The 14,376-nt window shown below is 46.9% G+C and overlaps 1 protein-coding gene across 7 annotated transcripts in view; it reads right to left on the bottom strand.

Annotated features, from left to right (window-relative positions):
• Positions 1-3,275: 3,275 nt before the first annotated feature.
• The window catches only part of erc2 (ELKS/RAB6-interacting/CAST family member 2), a 31,729-nt gene continuing 20,628 nt past the window's right edge, over positions 3,276-14,376 (bottom strand). For 4 of the 7 annotated variants that reach the window (XM_030090848.1, XM_030090853.1, XM_030090850.1 and 1 more), the window contains 9 exons: positions 13,392-13,594; positions 10,759-10,881; positions 8,048-8,059; positions 7,521-7,644; positions 7,216-7,376; positions 5,469-5,616; positions 4,089-4,787; positions 3,716-3,783; positions 3,276-3,386 (listed from right to left, as the gene is read on the bottom strand). In XM_030090848.1, the coding sequence (XP_029946708.1) occupies positions 3,757-3,783; positions 4,089-4,787; positions 5,469-5,616; positions 7,216-7,376; positions 7,521-7,644; positions 8,048-8,059; positions 10,759-10,881; positions 13,392-13,594 (1,497 nt within the window). In that variant the 3' untranslated portion in view covers positions 3,276-3,386; positions 3,716-3,756. The remainder of the gene's footprint in view (positions 3,387-3,715; positions 3,784-4,088; positions 4,788-5,468; positions 5,617-7,215; positions 7,377-7,520; positions 7,645-8,047; positions 8,060-10,758; positions 10,882-13,391; positions 13,595-14,376) is intronic. The other 3 variants (XM_030090851.1, XM_030090847.1, XM_030090852.1) reach the window with 3 other exon arrangements.

The raw sequence follows: 14,376 nt of genomic DNA on the forward strand, positions 1-14,376 counted from the left end.
TGAAACAAAAGCAACCTCTTGACAACAATAAAGTGAAACTTTATGTTCGGCTTCTCACGCTTTCTTTGAAGGCCTTTTTGAAAATGACTGGTGAATCTAAAGTCTTTCTAAACAGCTGCTTCAAGGCACGGATGAAGCGCTGCCTTCTCGACTGCGACGCCAGTCAACCAGGATTACGCCGCGGTCTAAACCCAGAAGCACGTCGCCTGCCGCAAAGCCTCGTTGTCTCCGAAAACCTTATTTTGACACGACAGTAGAGAAATCGCTCTGCATAGAGAACAGGAGATTATCCTTACATCACCGCTTCCAGTTGGCACGTTATGTAAAAATCAGCATGCATGGGCACAATTAAACTGTTCCATGTTGTCTACCATGTAAATCATACGCGCTATTTCATGGTAGGAAAACTCCCTATTTCAAGTATTCAGTAGATAAGGACCTGAAAACAGAGGATTTGTACTCCATCCCCCTGATGGTGTAGTGAGAGGAATTTTGCTCCTCTGTCTGTGTGCATTGTCTTCCCCCCTGTGTTTTTTTTTTTTTTTCCTTTGAAAACCCACACGAGGAGCTTTCTCCTAACATTTGTAAACACAAACACCAAAGTTCCACACAATCCGATTGATTCTTGGTCAGCGACGGGAGCTGTGGGGAACAGATGACATGACGGGACGATGCACGGATCACCCTCGGTTCGCGGATGATGGGCGGACGGAAAGACGTTTATATACAACAACCAACACTCGGCCGAACACGGGAGACAGACAGGCACCATGGGGGGGGGGACGGACTCGGTGAGAGGAAGTGGTTTTAGTAACAGTCTACTTAGTTTCTCCACTAAACTGGAACGATGTGAGTTGGTTTTTCTAGTTATTTGGCTGTCACGGTCATATACGTCACCACTTCTGTTTACAAGACGACGACGACGACGACGACGACAAACACACCAAAGAAATGCATCCAGACAGAGTCACTCAAACCTCCACTTGGATGTTCGGTGTGATAGTCCTCACTCACAGGAGCAGGTTTCTGCCTGCTGAGTGCAGCAGACATAATCTCATTGCTACCTGTGTGAGCTGCAAAATTAAGAATAAATAAATAAATAAAAATATAACAAAGATTTTTTTTTTGTTGTTTAAAGTTGTAACCACAGGCAAAGTGGTCTTCAACTGAGTTGTATTCACATTAAGAAAGGAATGTAATAATGTAATCTTTTCTAGACTTCTAGATTGATATGGATGCACTTCTTTATTTCCCATAAACTGCTCTAAAGCTCTTTATTTTCATCTTTTTTTTTTTTTTGGGCTGTCCTGTATTTTCAGACAGGGAATGTTAACTCGCTGCTGAGGGGTTTTCTCACAAAGTACAAATCAGAGGAAAAATAAAATCACACCACTCAACGCTCTAAATAAGACATCTGTCTGACCTCTAGCCAGTTAGAAAAATAACCATGAAGGAAAAAACATATAGTATCTTGTCAGTTTGAAACGATTTTCTGACCATGTATAGACACACTCTATAGATTTCTCTCTATATGTATAATATATGCATATCTATCATATGTATACAGTTTTTTACGAGGCACAGGCCACTCTGTTGAGAAGGAGAAAAAAAAAAGTCACTATGTTTTGGGGAGGTCACACTGACTACTGCTGGAAGAGTACAAGGGCGAGGGGAGCTGGAGCATACTGCAGGTCAGAGAACGGGGGTGTCAGTGGTACAAATAGACCTGCAGGGAAAACATCTATTGGCCACTGCCTTCACTTCATAGTCTAGAACAATGTTTAGTAGTAGCAGTATCTGTTGAGGGACGTTGCCTCTGTGTGGGTGTGTGTGTGGGCCTTTAAAGTGGTCATTGTCCACGAAGCCTCCATTGTCAAATCATATGTACAAAGCAGTCTTTTTTTAAAGTTGTTGGTGAAGCCCGTTTGGGATCTAGTCCCTTTATTGTAAAAGGACTGAAAGATGCTCTGGATCAGGTCTTTTGACACGATTTCAGTTTGAGCACCAGCAGAAGCACCATCAGTAAAAATTCCTGCAACAAAGAGGAGGTGCATAGGTGCATAGTCTCAGAAAATCAGAACAATACAACGAATGTTTTCTGACCACTCTCTTGGCTGATCTGATTGGATGGTTAATTACAGTTCGATTTGATTGGATCTCGGTGAGGATGGCAAATAAAAAATGCATTCACTCTATGTTGACATCTGCATAGATTGATTCTTCTTTTTTTTTTTTTTTTTTTGACTACTTCTGATTAAAATGAGGTAACATGAAGAGAAATGTTGATGGCAGCAACAGCATCAAGGCTCCAACAAGCCCGGGAACCGGAGGGCCCTGCTCATGCAGCCACGCAAACCCACTGATGCTGCAGGCAAGACCGAAGGCGTGCTACCAGCCAGCTCAGACCTCTTCCCTATGTCACTGAGAAATGACATTAGAAAAACCTAGAATGACTCGTATCAGGTGTTTTGAACATGCTAGTAAAGGGAAGCAACGTCACGCTTAGAACGGCTGAAACATAAGACTCCCTATTAATGGAAGGTGAGCGAGGCATGTATAAAGGCTGAAAAAAAAAAAAAAATAGGTCGCTGTGTGCCACAAAGGGTTAATACAGCTCATCAACATAATCAGATGTTTAACATGACAAGAGACTCTGCACACTGAGGGTCAAGGTAGCCAGGCAGAGGGGTCAGTTGTCACCGGGTGCGTCACATGGGCAGTGAGGATTGAGAAACCATGACAGAGGTCAGGCGGAGGAGCCAGCCAGAGCCAGAGGAGTCAGTCAGGCAAAGTGAAACAAACAGCAAGACAACCATGATCTTGAAGCAGTAGAAAGGAGGAAGCATGAAGCAGAGAAACACTGGGCCGGTGGACGGTCAGATGAGATATTTGCAGGGAGGATCACGAGGGTGACTTTTGGCCTGAACGGGCGGATCGATCAGCAGGTGACCTCTGTGAGACCTCTTACAGCGGAGCTACCTGATCGGCTGCACGTCTGTCTCTGTTCGTCCAGCTCAGGTGTGTTTCTGTCACCCAAGAGGAGGACGTCTTTTTCTGTTCGCAGGTAGAAGAGGTCCCACATCTCCTGGAGCAGGGAATTAGGAATGAGCAAGTGTGAGTATGAGCTGCAGTTTGAACACGCAGTTATTATTGTGTGTCCAGATGAGCCTGAAGGTACCTGCTCAGCCGTCGGTCTCCATACGTGGCCTGCACACCTGAGTGCCCCCCTCCTCTTCCCCGAAGCAAACAAACACAAACAAATTGAAAAAAAAGAAAAAAAAAAGTCCTATTTCTGATTTCGAATTGAGTGAAGGTATTAAATGCTTAGTCGGGTAGTGTTTCAACATCATGGCATGGCTCTGCTCCTCCAGTAGTGACTGAATCATCTGAAACAACACGAGACAGGAAACATTTAAAGTCCTGAAGCTCAACACACATGAAGAGCAAAGTGAAAACAATCAGGAAACTGCTTATAGGAGACATATTGAGATTTTTTTTTGAGAGAGAGAGACTTTACATGAATATGACACACTATTTTGTGGGCTGCCTAACACAAAACCCATGTCTTTTTTACATTAATCAGAAAAAAAACACGATCTTCACACAGATATAAAGCTGATGGGATTTTGGCTCAAAAAAATGCTTAACAGTTTATGAAGACATGCATGGCTGCTGGAAAAAAGGACATAATATGTCGGCTTTAAATGGAACTCACCCCTCAAAACAACATTAGAGCTTTGGTTGTCACAGCTAGGATTATGCCCAAATGCCCTCCTCGTCATCCTGAAGCACATGGAAACTTGAGTCAAACCTTTTTTTTAAATAACGTCACACATCAGTGAAAACACACAAGCTGAGAATTAAAAATCAGAGAACAAATTTTCTTTCTGATTTTTGTCACAGCGGTTGGGTTTGAGTGAAATAGCAGAAGCTACAGGTTTTTTGTTTTAACTCCTTCTGAATCCAATGATTTATTCTGTCTGATAAAAAATAATGAATGTATATTCCAATATTTGTTTTGTTCAACAGTATAGCATGAAGGGTTTCCTTTGAGGTGGTGTTCATGGAGGGTGGAGGACACGTCTCACCTGGTCTGGGGACGGGCGGTGGCCAGAGTGTGGGGGTCCTCGGGCCGGGCCTCCACGGTGGTGGGGTGATGGGTGCCGTGGGTGCTGGGCGTGGTGTGGGTGCTGGGGGTGCTGTGGGTGCTGTGGGTGCTGAGGGTGTTGTGGGTGTGGGTGCTGGGGATGCGGTCCTTGCTGGGGGGGTCCGTGTGGGTGCTGAGGATGAGGGTGCTGCGGCGGGGCGTGGCCATGCGGGTGCTGCGAGGGATGCTGCGGGTGCTGCTGGTGGGGGTGCTGGGGCTGTTGGGGGCGCGGGTGCTGTTGGTGCTGCTGAGGAGGCTGGGGGTGCTGCGGGTGCTGCGGATGCTGGGGGTGCTGCGGGTGTTGTGTGTGCTGCGGGTGTTGCGGGTGGGGGTACTGTGGCTGGGGCTGCTGTGGGTGCGGGTGCTGCGTGGGAGCTTGAGGGTGTTGTGCGTGCTGCAGGTGCTGCGGGTGTTGTGGGTGCTGGCCATGTGGATATGGAGTCTGCTGGGGGTGGGGAGCGTGGGGAGTGTGCGGTGCGTGCGGGGCGTGTGGCGCATGAGGGGCGTGGGGGGCGTGGGGATACTGGGGCTGAGGCTGAGGCTGAGCGTGCGGGGGCTGGGGCTGGGGGTGGTGAGGACCATGAGGATGATACTGTTCGTCTTCGTAGTTGTCGGCTATCAGCTTCATTCTGCTTTGTGTCTGCAGGAAGAAGAAGGTCAGAAAACAACTGTAAACTATAAACACCTGTTCAACACTGGGGCTACTGATGTGCAGATCCATGTTAATTAAAATCTTTTGAAAAGGCAGATTTTGCTTTGCAAATACATCTTAAAGTTAAAAAAAAACCCTTTTTATGCATTGCTTTCTCATGCAATTATTCAGCTCGCCATCGTCCCTTCCTGCACCAAAGTTGCTTAGTTTGCAAAATATACACACATCTGTGAGCTTCTGGCCGTATTTGCTTTAAAAAAGGCTTTGGTCAGGTGCAGTAGTGGTGCAGTGACATTTTCAGGCAGCAATAAGTGATGGCAAACTGAAAATGCATATAGACGGATGATTAACAACAAATACACTCTGCTTAGAACACCTGCAGTTTGAAAAAAATCTTTCCAGGAGCTGAATATTCAAATTACATTCCGTATGTAAATTAAAACTCTTAAGATAAAAGTTTTCCCAAATGATAAAACAGCCCTTGTGCACTAAAACAAGACAGAGCATTTGGAACTGGTACAACACTAAATCTGCACAGTAAGCATGCATATCTGTGAATTCCCGTAAATAGAATGAAGAAAAAGACTCGTCCTGCAGGGCTTTAGTTTCTATCTTGGTTTACACAATATGGAAAATGGTGGCTGTGTGCCACTGTGCGGCCGTACTAACATGCTGTTTGAGCTGGTGCATCAGTTTGTCCCGATCCCTCTTGAGGCCGAGCACCTCCTCCTGGGTCTTCTTCTTATTGGACGTAGAAAGTTCCAGCAGTGCGATATTGGCATCTTTCTCACTGATGGCTGCCAGTAGAGCTTGTTGTCTGGAAGAAAAATGACTCTGAATCATTCAGCACAAAAATCTGCAACACAATGCATCTTTAGTCAATTCAATTCCATTTACTCAAGACCACTTTGACCTAGCATCAACAACAGAAAATAACATTTATTAAAATAAAAAATGTATCTAGCGTTAGGGTTACATGGTTAGGGTACAGTATCTCCCCCGAGAACTGCCACCTTATCGTGGTGGGGGAGTTTGAGAGCCCGCATGATCCCAGGAGCTATGTTGCAGGGGGGCTTTATGCCCCTTAGTAGGGTCTCCCATGGAAAACAGGTCCTGGGTGACGGGCCAGACTGAGAGCAGTTCAAAACCCCCTACGAGTAGAAAAAGAACAAAGGTCGTGACGTCGCCCGGTATGGCGCAGCCGGGGCCCCACCCTGGAGCCAGGCCTGGGGTTGGGGCTCGTAAGCGAGCGCCTGGTGGCCGGGCCTTTGCCCACGGGGCCCGGCCCGTAAGTCGGACCTGTTCCATGTTGCATGTTGGACTTTGTCACCGGTTCTGTTTATAATCTTTATGGACAGAATTTCTAGGTGCAGCCAGGGGCCGGAGGGGGTCCGGTTCGGGAACCACAGGATTTCATCTCTGCTTTTTGCAGATGATGTTGTCCTGTTGACTTCATCGAACCCACACCTACAGCATGCACTGGGGCGGTTCGCAGCCGAGTGTGAAGTGGCAGGGATCAGCACCTCCAAATCCGAGGCCATGATCCTTGACCGGAAGAAGGTGGCTTGCCCTCTCCAGGTCGGTGGAGAGACTCTGGCCCAGTGGAGGAGTTTAAGTGTCTTGGGGTCTTGTTCACGAGTGGGGGACGGATGGAGCGTGAGATTGACAGGCGGATCGGTGCAGCGGCTGCAGTGATGCGGTCGTTGTATCGGTCCGTTGTGGTGAAGAGGGAGCTGAGCCGAAAGGCGAAGCTCTCGATTTACCGGTCAATCTACGTTCCCACCCTCATCTATGGTCATGAGCTTTGGGTCATGACCGAAAGGACAAGATCCCGGATACAAGCGGCCGAAATGAGCTTCCCCTGTAGGGTGGCTGGGCGCTCCCTTAGAGAGAGGGTGAGGAGCTCAGTCACCAGGGAGGAGCTCGGAGTAGAGCCGCTACTCCTCCACATCGAGAGGAACCAGCTGAGGTGGCTCGGGCACCTCTTTAGGATGCCTCCTGGACGCCTCCCTAGGGAGGTGTTCCAGGCATGTCCCACCAGGAGGAGACCCCGGGGAAGACCCAGGACACTCTGGAGAGACTATGTCTCTCGGCTGGCCTGGGAACACCTTGGGATCCTCCCAGAGGAGCTGGAGGAAGTGTCTGGGGACAGGGAAGTCTTGGCATCCCTGCTGAGACTGCTGCCCCCGCGACCCGGCCCCAGATAAGCGGTAGAAAATGGATGGATGGATGGACATTACAGTACATGCAAATACCAGCAGTTGATTCCTCCATGATATCAGGGCAAAATACATTGCAATTTCAATCAAGAACTCAATATGTAGCTTTATCAAAAAACAATGAGAAAAATAAATAAGAGGTTCAATTAGGAGAGGTCTTCATGAATTTAACGCTAGATTGTTAAACCGATACTAACTTCATCTCCAGGATCTCCTCCAGCTGTTTCCGGCGCTCTTGCCTCATGTTGGTGAGATGTGAGTCTCGCTCCTGCAGCGACTGCTGAGTGGAGGAGAGTCGCTGCTTGGTGGAATCCAGCTCCTGCCTTGTCCTCTCCAGCGTGTTCATCAGCTCCTCCAGCTGAGCCGCCAAGGAGGAAACAATTATTTCAGTGAAGTTGCCACAAAAAACACCCATATCTCCATACAGCTGTAAAAAAACAGCTGGAGGTTTTACTAAATATGATATCAATATTTTAACAAATGATTAAAAAAGAATCCTTACCTTCAAGTGGTGACTGCCGTCTATGGAGCCGTCTTTCCGCGGGTCCCCTCCCAAGCCTTTTTTGTCACCTTGTGGTCCTAGTTTGATGTTTGAGCCCTTCTTCGTCGAATCTTTGCCTCCTTGTCTGTAAAATCACAAAGATTTAGGAGCATTTTCATGTCAAGCACTTTCAGAAACCTGGTGTATTCTTTCAATTGATGAAGGATCTTCTTGAGGAGACAGAGGAGCATCAAAAGTCAGTAGCGTGTCAGTAGGGTTCAGTGAAGCACAACGGAAATGTAGGAACGGAAAGAAGCCGAAATACAACAGCACAGTAGGCAATCATGGCGAGTTCATTTTGAATGAATAGCTCTTGTTTCAAAATGGTTTCGGTCATGGGATTACCAGGAAAGCAACGTGACATGAGCATCGCAGATGACCTGGTAGCTTCATGTTAATTTGCTGAGAAAACTCACAGGTTTAGTACCAAAGATAGGATGGGTAGAGGCGGAGATGGGGGGCATCCTGGGAGGAGGGGCTTTACTTACCGGGGAGCTAGACTGCAGATGGGGAGAGGAATAGGTAGAAGAGAAGGGGATGATGGGACAAGTGAAGAAGACATTGGACGCCAGAGACAAGAGCACAAAAAGGAAAAAAAAGTAAAGACACATTAAAACATGAACTTAAAGAAACAATCACACAAAAAGAAAATAGTAGAGTGAACCCAGAGGAGATCACACTGTGTTTTTTGTCAAACAACACAGATTTGCCTGTCGGCTGCTGCTCTGCAGCCTGACGCGGCCAATGCAGGATGCACCTTCTCCGAGAGAAATGGAACCATGTGCATCTGCTGCCCAGCCTGAGAGCGGCAGACATGCAGTCAGACAGGCAAAAAAAACAAAACAGCCGGGCAAAAGAAGAAGGGGAAGAGGAGGTCAGGTTTAGTTGTCGAGCAAAAGGGCGGGAGGAAGCCAACAGTGGTTTGTCCGGAGTGAGCGGAGGGGGGGGGGGGGGAGCGAGCTAGTGAGGGAGTCAGTTATGGATGCAGGTTCGTTCAGACAAAGGAGACCCGACTGAACCGACACACTCGGGGACTGAGGGCTCAGTCCAGACCCTACCTACCACGGCACCTCACTCTGAGCGCCTGTGGACCTGGAGCTCAGCAGCTCTATTCATGCAGGCCACTGGGCTCATCTTTTCCCTCAGTGTCTGCTAGAGCAAGCTGGGCAGGGGAAGGCGGGGGCGGTCGGGAAGGGAAAGCCGGAGGAAGGAGGGAGAGGATCACTTCAGAGGAGAGGAGCTGGCAGGTGAGAAAGGGTGCGAGGGAGTCAGAGAGTTAGGGAGAGGGGGTTGGGGGGGGGGTGAGGCGGGCAGATGGGTGGCTGGAATGACGCCGGGAACGCACTGGACGCGGAAGCGTAGCGGAGGCGTCGCGCGCGCCGCGCGCGTCTCCGCGCCGGCGCTTGGCTGTTCGCACTGGAGGCGCCTGCGCTCTCCGCGCTGGTCACACATCGGCTGCACTCGGCTCGCTCCGTCAGCTCTCGGTTTTCACGTTTGTTCCCTGTTCCCTCTGTCTCGCTCTGCCAGTATGGATGTGTGTGTTTTGGTGACCTGTGGAGAGAGTTTTTCTCCTCCTGTCCTCTTTTTTTCTGCATCACGAGAATGTCTGTCGCTGTGTGTGTGTGTGTGTGTGTGTGTGTGTGTGTGTGTGTGTGTGTGTGTGTGTGTGTGTGTGTGTGTGTGTGTGTGTGTGTGTGTGTGTGTTTGGGTGCGTACGTGCGTATGTCTGTTTGTGTGTCCATCTCTCTTGTGATTAGACCCAAGTGACAAATTATAGACGGACGAGCAACACCGTCCGTAACTAATCGTTATTTAATTTGTTATATTTTGAAAATTGACCGGATTCTCTTGCCTTTTCTGTTTCCGACTTCCTGTTTGGTCCGATCTGCTTGATCCAGCTTGACATATGGCGCTCCCTGCGCTCGCGGCTCGCGTGAAAAATAGAACGAAGCGGAGCGGGCGCGCTGCAGAGCGCGAGCCGCGGCGCGCGCGGCGCTCCACTGCGCGTTCGGTGCGGCCGGTCAGATAGGTTAACATGGGAGGCGATCAGAAGCGCCGTGCGCGGCGCTACCGTGCGCGGCGCTACCGTGCGCGGCGCTACCGTGCGCGGCGCTACCGTGCGCGGCGCTACCGCGCGCGGCGCTTCCGCGTCCAGTGCGTTCGGGCCGTGAGAAGGGGAAGCGTGCTCATGGCAGGAGGAGGACTCAGCTCTGAGAATAGAGACTTGGTAGGATGAGAGACGACAAACAGCCAACGACACGCAAAGAAACAAACGGTGTGTCTGTAGGTGTGTACGAGTTATTTCAACAGAAAGATAGAAAGGCATGAGAAATTAACAACAACTGAGAGCTGTGGGGAAAATTACACCAAATTTACCACAGACAAGACAGGTGATCACACAGCAATGATTATCATATCTACAGAATGATCAAGGTTAAAAATCTTATATGTGCAATTTTTGGTAAGGGTTAGAAATTAAGTCAGAATGTTGAGGATTAAAGAGTGAAGTTTGGTTGCTGGTTGTTTTTCTTGTCTTTGGTGACTGAGAGTGATTTTACAATGCGCCATTAATATAGTGAGAAACCACAACAGAAACACAAGAGCAATGCATCAGAGAATCACGACAATACCACAGAATATATGCCAAATCCTGACATCTGACATATATTCAAAACATTACGATCTGATGCATTGCACTTGTGATCTTATTGAAGACTAAACCATTGAGTTGCACGTTGAACTGACACAATTTAGTGATCCACAAGGTTTATGCTGAGTTTTGAATGATATGTCATTTAGCCAAATCTTTATTTTCTTTCATTTCTGATTAGCTGTTAATGACACATGCAGTTGAAAAAAATAAACATGCATCTCTCTCTTCCACACACACTCACAGTACACACAAGCCAATGAAAAACCACTGACAGCACAAATGCGAACTATTCACCACAAAGCAAACACGTGCAACTACTAAAAAGAAAAAAAACATCTGAATCCAGGGATGTTTGTATCATGTGCACGAGTACACCAAGCACAGCACGAACCACTGGACTCTGTGCCGCTCTGATACAAAGATCTGTGGATCCTTCAGACAGCAGGCAGACCGAGGCACACGGGTGAAACCAGATACAATTGCAGCAGTCGCAGTCGGAGACTTTAACCACGCAGCCGAGCTGAAGTGCCAGGGCAGAGCACTCACTTTCCCAGGAAATCCCACACCATGCCCCCTATCTGCTGGGGAGCAGCTGACACAGAAGGGAGCGGGTCAGGGGGAGCTCTGCCACCGGGACGAGGGGTGGGGCGAGGGGCAGTGGAAGGGGGGCTGGTGTCGGTGGGGGAGGGGGGGGGGGGGGGGGGGGGGGGTCGACAGAGAAAGAGTTGCAAAGGGAGGGTTGAAAAAGGTCCGAGAGGACAGGATTGGATTTGAGGTGAGGTTAAAAAGGGTTTCGAGGCCGAGGTTGAAAGTTGTCAATGGCAGAGGGCGAAGAAAGAGACAGAAGGGCATGAAAGAGGAGAAAGAAAGGGAAAACAGGATGGAAGAAAGAGAGCAAAGATGGTAAAAAAAAACACAAGTACACTCAATTATTCAAGCACTACTAAAGAAATCATCAAGATACTCAACAAAGTGAACTATACAACTGGTTTGAACATTCAGAGATGGGTGCGTGGCGTGAGGGAAAGGGTCGTCTTCATGACACAGATTCTCATTAGTCTGAATCCTGTTCAAGTCACTGACAACAGTCTCTTTCATTAGCGGGAGTGCCAAGCTGCTTCCACGGTACAACACATCACACTCATCCAGCCAGGGGCTGAAGAGGCCACTCGGGTGTGTTTATGCAGTCCATTAACTGAAATCAGGTCGACCTCTTCTATAAGGAGGCAGCTAAATGCTCTGATATCAAACATAACCAGCAGTTCTACAGCAACTCCTCTGCTGCAACTCCATGCAGTTCTAAAGCTACGGTTCCTTTCTGGACCTAACGCAATGCGCTCAGCAGAAAGCTTCATGAAATCATACCTTTATAGAACATAAAACATAAATAGAGTAGCCATAATTGATAGAGGGATAATGCTTTATGTAAATCAAACATTTGGAGATAAAAACTAACATTTATGTTATGACAGGACATATCTTGGAAACTGAGGTTCAGCAAGAAAGGACGAGTTCAGAAACCAAAATCACTTCAACTGAGGTCTTCCTGCTTTGGTTCAAAAATATTAAAATCTGAATAATGAACAAAAAAAGCTGCAATAGTTCATTGAAACCATTTCAAAAAAGCGGAAGGACAAAATACAGAGAAAAAAAAAAACCCTTCAACATCCTGATTTTATTTCTTTTTGTTTTGCTTGTTTGTTTCACTTTCAGGTGTCAAACTGATGACATGAGAAACTTGAATGAGGCATTTTAATCCTTCAAAGAAGGACATCTGAACACCTGGATTTTTCAACATTTTCACCTCGTTTCACAAACACAACAAATACCATAATAAATACCATAAACCTCAAACCAAAGTTTGAACTGGACTTACAGGTTAGAGCACTACACTGCGTAAATGCTGACGTTTGCTTCATTGACTTTAAAATAAGTATAATTTAACTTGTATCAGAAACACATTTACTGAGATAAAGACAATCAATCGTCAGTGATACTCGTCAATAACTAAATCAATACCAAAAAAACTAAAACAGGACCTGAATGTTACTTTGTTGAGTTACAACCATAAGTGATCTTAAGCTGTCGGTTCTGCTGAGCCTGATCCTCCAGATGGGGATAAACGGGGTGGTATCAGAGTAAAAACACTCCAAAAGAGCAGGCTAGAGCACAGCAGTAGATATCAACACAGGCTCACAAAATTCTGTTTAAAAGATGAAGACGGAAGGGTTTTCTTTGAACACTTTTGAGATGACAAACATCAAGTATGAAAAATAAACTCCTTATGGACGCCAAGCACAAAGGGACTGGCTGTATTTTTTAGGTTAATGACGATAGAGAGTTGATTCACAAGCTTGGAAACACAAGATATCTCGGTTTACTTGGAGGCTTGTACATTTTGTTCGTTTAACAGATTTTTTTGAGTTATTATCATTATTTTCATTATTATTATTATTATTATTATTATTATTATTATTATTATTACTGTTATAATATTACTTGTGTGTGACAAACGAAGAGAAACAGTCAATTCACCAATGTTATATTCACAACATGAATTTGCTCATTTTCATTGAATAAGTTGTGTTTTTCTACATTTAAATAATTTATGTTTTGTTGATGTGATGGGTGCAGGGTTCTGGTATTGGTTGTGCTTGTCTCACTGGTGCAGCAGCACTAGTACTAATACTATGAATAATTTAACAAATAATGGACTTTGCCAACTTAGAACATTGTTACTCTGCAGGTAAATAGCAAAAAAAAGTACAATTTCACAATCCCCAAATGCACTGGCACAGGCTGTGCACTCTACCTGGTTAAAAGAGACTATTTGAGTTTCGGATTGTTCAGACAGTTCAGGTCTCATTTTGTGGTTAATTCAAGCAGTAAATTAGCAAATTTACAGGTTTACAGTCTTTTTCTTAACACTAAACATGAATAACAAACGCTTTTTTTGTCTTTAATCATAAATTCTACACAATTAATACTTTATCTTCGTGTCCAGAGCTGCGAGGCCTGGGTTTAGTGACGTCAAATCTGTGCAGAACCAAACAACAAACAGACACGGCGCTAATCGCGAGCGGCTTTGCCATATCAGTTCTGCTGAACTAGCGAGCAAATCCTCGCATTACGTCGGCGCGCCATCGACAGCCAAGCTGAGATAAGAGCGCCGATCTTACCTTTCCAGTTCAGCGATTTTCTTGTCCTTGTCATTCTTCTCGGTCTCCACTTCCCGCAGGATGTCCAGGAGCCGCTCCACCTCCGTCTGGGCCTTGTTGGCTTCGTCCTTGTAGTAGCTCACTTCCTTCTCCAGGAGCTTCACTCGGTCCACGTACTCCGGGTTCCCTCTGGAGCCCGACTGCTGCTCCACCTCGTGGGCCTTCTGCAGGAACAGGCCGGTCACACACACATAAACACACAAGCAACAACACACTCAGGGAATATGACACAGTCGACTCAAAACATGTGGCATGTTTTACTGCCCATGAAAAAAAATAACATACAATCAACACACTGCAGGCCAACACTGCCTCAGGATGTGGAGTTTGCTTTCTGTCTCGCTGTCTTTCTCAATGAATGAAGCTCGGAGTGAAATGTTGCGGACGCAGGCATCATTACTGCTGCTGGCTCATTAGCTTTCACACAGCTATTATTTAGCTCCGTTTAAATGGCCCCCTGAGACTCCCGGTCCCTGCGTACATTTGGTGAGCGTGCAGAATGCAGGACAGCGTATGTGTGTGTGTGTGTGTGTGTGTGTGTGTGTGTGTGTGTGTGTGTGTGTGTGGAGAAGGAAATAGCAACAAATCAGTGGCGGTTAACTGAAGGGTCCTGCTTCTTTCTCGCTGGTTATCTGACACAAACGAACAAAGTGAAGAGCTCGGTAAAACCGGTGTCGTCGTGGTTGCAGCAGTTTGTAACTCTCCATCAAATACATCACAGCGTCTCACACACACACACATCATCCCAGAGACGATACGCAGCCACACATGTCAACACACGTCGCAGAGTTATATACAGAGACATCCATCAAAAAACACTGCAGAGGTCTCCAACCACGGCCAGGATCTCAGAGAACCGCACCACATCGAGACACGGGAGAAGCGTGGCAACACTGACAGCGATGGCATGCATCAAGGTTAAACCAAGTCATGCAAACTCCACGAA

This window comes from Salarias fasciatus, chromosome 5, assembly GCF_902148845.1.
Source record: "Salarias fasciatus chromosome 5, fSalaFa1.1, whole genome shotgun sequence".
Taxonomy (NCBI): Eukaryota; Metazoa; Chordata; class Actinopteri; order Blenniiformes; family Blenniidae; genus Salarias; species Salarias fasciatus.